General features: G+C 43.9%; 1 protein-coding gene across 1 annotated transcript; it reads left to right on the top strand.

The window, feature by feature from the left end:
* Nucleotides 1-1195: 1195 nt before the first annotated feature.
* Nucleotides 1196-3598, top strand: LOC139461185 (multiple epidermal growth factor-like domains protein 11). The gene is made up of 3 exons (XM_071242783.1): nt 1196-1256; nt 1653-1757; nt 1929-3598. The coding sequence occupies exons 1-3, from the start codon at nt 1196-1198 to the stop codon at nt 3596-3598; spliced, it is 1836 nt and encodes a 611-aa protein (XP_071098884.1).
* The last annotated feature ends 1026 nt before the right edge of the window (nt 3599-4624 follow it).

Here is a 4624-nt window from a genome sequence, read left to right as displayed (position 1 = left end):
ATGCATGCTACAACGTTGACGGGGACAACATGGTGTATATAGACATGTATGTTACAACGTTGACGGGGACTACATGGTGTATATAGACATGCATGTTACAACGTTGACGGGGACTACATGGTGTATATAGACATGCATGTTACAACGTTGACGGGGACAACATGGTGTATATAGACATGGATCTTACAGCGTTGACGGGGACAACATGGTGTATATAGACATGTATGTTACAACGTTGACGGGGACTACATGGTGTATATAGACATGCATGTTACAACGTTGACGGGGACTACATGGTGTATATAGACATGCATGTTACAACGTTGACGGGGACAACATGGTGTATATAGACATGGATCTTACAGCGTTGACGGGGACAACATGGTGTATATAGACATGGATCTTACAGCGTTGACGGGGACAACATGGTGTATATAGACATGGATCTTACAGCGTTGACGGGGACAACATGGTGTATATAGACATGTATGTTACAACGTTGACGGGGACTACATGGTGTATATAGACATGCATGTTACAACGTTGACGGGGACTACATGGTGTATATAGACATGCATGTTACAACGTTGACGGGGACAACATGGTGTATATAGACATGGATCTTACAGCGTTGACGGGGACAACATGGTGTACACAGACATGCATGTTACAACGTTGACGGAGACAGGGGGTAGTATGAATCACACTTTATGTATGCCATAGACAGGCAATTTATTCGTCCTTGTTTGATGCATGTAACGTAAAGGGAAATAGAAAATAGGATTCATTCGGTCACTGTGTAGTTTTACAAATGTGTCATCCTTGTCCTGCTAGTAACACCACGTTAAAAGGTAAAGTAATGTTTCTATAGTTCATTTGAAAAGACGTAATCGTTATATATCTCGGATCATGTATAAGGACAGTCACACATGAGAGTTGTCAAACACCTGGTGTCATCAATGCAATTACAGTAATTGCCTCAGCGATTACATTTCTTCAGAATAAGCCATGTTTAATGCCAGGAAGTTAATGCTCAATGACAAGCTCAGTGGGAGTTATTAGTTCTTTTATGTTTGTGTTTGAAGAGTGATGTAAGCAATTGTATTTTAGTTAACTATCTCTTTGTCGACTTATGATATGCTTCTGTAGGAAACCTTCTTGTCGACTACAGGTTCGAGGATTGAAGCATTCAACCATGTGTCACCACAACACCCTCCTTCTGGCAATGTGCGGGCTGGCTCTCACACAATGTACTGGTATATATATTAAACACCTAACGTTTATATTATATAACTGACGCATGTTCGCAGTCACACTTGGTATATTTTGGATACACTGGGGCAAACATTGAAGTATCATAGTTATAGCAGTGGTTAAATGTCCGACATGTCAATAAGATATGAAAGATGTGCTAACTAATCAGTGGTTATGGCAGAGTCTTTATCGTGAATCATGAAGTATTAACGTTTGGTAAGGTATCAGGAATTAAATTATCTGGGATACGTGACCTCTCAAGTTTACTTTACAACATTAGTTCAGCTTAAGTTCTAGCCTGATTTAGCATCTCACCAATTCACGTATGCTCAATCTATCCTACAAGTTGACAGCTTAGTTTGAGACATATATCGTTCGCACTGACTTTATTGTTGCAGCCTTTCCACCGTGCCAGGATATAGATTCCTGGTGTAGAAAGTCGCACTGTAATCAGCCAGGACTGAAATTAATGTGCAATAGGACATGCGGCCGTTGTCCAGAAGGTGAGAGGCAAATCTAAGGGAAGATAGCTGAATCTCATATCGATAGAGTGTTCTGTGCAATATTCTCAATATTTAAACGGTCAATTTATCAACTGCCTATTCCCTTTATCTGGGATTTGTTTTTTAAGCGACCTGATTATCATTGTTAATATTGAAACATACTTTCCACAGAGTGCAGATCGGGATCTTTCCAGGATGGCTCCTCGTGCAGACAATGCAAGGATGCTGTCGATGTAGAGTCAACCGAATACACAGATAGATGTGGTGTTCCCTGTAGCCAGAGCCACACGTGGGGTGCAGACTGTCTTACTCCATGTAGTAAAAGATGCAGGAATCAAACATGTCACCGGTGGAAAGGGCACTGTCTTCAAAACTGCCTGGCAGGTTACTATGGACCTAGATGTGATTTAATTTGTGATACGTGCAGGTCGTGTGGAGACGGTGTTGAGACGTGTGACAATGAGGGGAGATGTCTGTGTGGCTGCAAGAGAGGAAGACGAGGAAACAAATGTGACCAAAGCTGTCCAAACTGTGAAATGTGTACAGGAAATAACTGTACATGTCAAGAAGGATTTCGGGGTGTGTTGTGTAAAGAGACCTGTGTGAACTGTCAGAGTTGTAATGGAGCCTACTGTACATGCAAGGCTGGATTCCATGGAGATGGCTGTACCGTCCCCTGTCCCTTGCACTGCCACTATAACGTTTGTGGCTCGGAAGGACTGTGTACACGGGGATGTGAGTACGGGTGGTATGGACGTTTGTGTAAAAAACAGTGCAATAACTGTGTCAACGGAACATGCTCATTGAACGGGACATGTACATCCGGGTGCAATAGCGGATGGTCTGGTGACAAGTGTGACGAAGCCTGCAATGTCAGCTGTGAGGACGAACTGTGTTATCGTAACGGAACCTGTGAAAGATGCAAACCCGGTTTCCATGGAGACCAATGCAACATCTCATGCAGCAGTCACTGTAGTAACAAGAGATGTGACAGGAGTGGAACTTGTGAATCTTGCAGAGTTGGAAACTTTGGGGAAATGTGTGAGCGACATTGTGGGTCCAACTGTTTCAATCATGCCTGTGAACAAATGTCAGGAAGGTGTATCCAAGGTTGTACCACAGGCTGGTACGGAGATACATGTCATCTAGAATGTCCCGACCAATGTGCCTCAGAGTCTTGCATCAGAGAGACTGGTTCCTGTAAGTCTTGTATGCAGGGATTCAAAGGCTCCCACTGCAACGCTTCGTGTCCACAGTTCTGTTCCAAATGTGAACAGTATAGTGAAGCATGTCTCTCTTGTCACCAACAACATTTCGGCAAGATGTGTGACAAACTTTGTTCATCCGGATGCAATGGAGGCAAATGTCACCACCAAACTGGAATATGTTCACAAGGATGTATTGGAACTTCCTTTGGCCATTACTGTAACAATTCGTGCAGTGATCACTGTGTCAATAGAAACTGTCATACAGTTAACACTGACGTAGATACGCCCCAATGCACTGAGGGGTGTGAAGACGGATGGTGGGGTGACTACTGTGACAACACGTGTCTACAGCACTGTGTGAGATGTGACAGACATGATGGCCAATGCCTGGAGTGTGAAGCCCACAGATACGGCGAGTCCTGTAACATGACCTGTAACACTGCCTGCCTGAAGTCGCAGTGTAACATGACAGGAGCCTGCGTAAACGGGTGTGAGGACGGGCGGTACGGAAGCCAGTGTTCTGAAAGATGCCCCACGATGTGCAACACATGTCAGTATGATGGTGCCTGCCTTACTTGTGCTGATGGCTGGATGGGACTACACTGTAATGGTAAGAAACGTATTCGCATATAAACACTTGTATTGGTTATTTATAATTGAACGCCATAACAACTCACTATGTAATCCCTAGTGGTGGTTCCACGTAAGAATGTGTCCCCGGTGATGTTTCTTTCATGACGACTTACTGGATTGGTTCGTCGAGTACGGCGACTTACAGCTTTTATAGCGTGTCACCGTATCCAACAACTCGAGTCATTGCAACAGGGAACTCATTCAACAGATTCTGTCTCAGGCCTTGATTGTTGTGATAGATTAGCATTAACGTCTTACTTGTGTGTTATTTCACTCATTATGGAAACGCTTAACTTAAGCTAAATATTGTCATGTAAATTGGTTTTCTTAATAGTTACCTGGTGGCAGGTGTGGCCGCAGTTTTCTGTGCAGAGTTGCTTCCCGTGGGCACACCAGAAACCTTTGATCGTGGGTTCGCATCCCGATTCGCCCCGATTATGTTTCTATGTTTGTCAGCACCATACCCATGCTTGTGGGTTTCATCGAAGTGGTATCCCTTCGGGCTTTCGTCCCACATTAAGCGGATACGCCGTGATATAACAGGAACACCGTTCAGCCCACTCACTCACTCACTCATAATTACCTTTTTGCGTCCTTGTCCGTATTTTCAGAACAAAGTTCACATCGTCGCCAGACATGGATCCTTTCTGCTGCGGTTGTTGTTTTGGTCTCTCTTGTTATCATCATGGCCGTTTTCCTCCTTAAACGGTAATAGTATATACATTCTGAAACGATTGGGTATAAATATTTGAATAAAAATGAATTGGATATTTAAACTTTGACAGTAACTGCACTTCTTAAAAAGAGCTAAGGGACGATCGGGTAGCCTTGTGGTTAGGCGTTCGCTCGTCACGCCGAAGGCCCGGGTTCGATTCCCGACATGGGAACAACGTGTGAAGCCCACTTCTGGTGTCCCCCGAATAGTGCAGGAATATTGCTAAAAGCGGCGTAAAACCAAACTCACTCACTCACTAATAAGAGCTAACGTATTTATAGGGGGTTGTCGTGGTTCCGTAATTCCCCGTG

The sequence above is a fragment of the Haliotis cracherodii genome, unplaced genomic scaffold (genome assembly GCF_022045235.1).
Source record: "Haliotis cracherodii isolate W230 unplaced genomic scaffold, xgHalCrac1.p SCAF_1, whole genome shotgun sequence".
Lineage (NCBI taxonomy): Eukaryota > Metazoa > Mollusca > Gastropoda > Lepetellida > Haliotidae > Haliotis > Haliotis cracherodii.
Note: the sequence above shows the minus strand (reverse complement) of the source record. Positions and strands in the feature narration are given on the sequence as shown.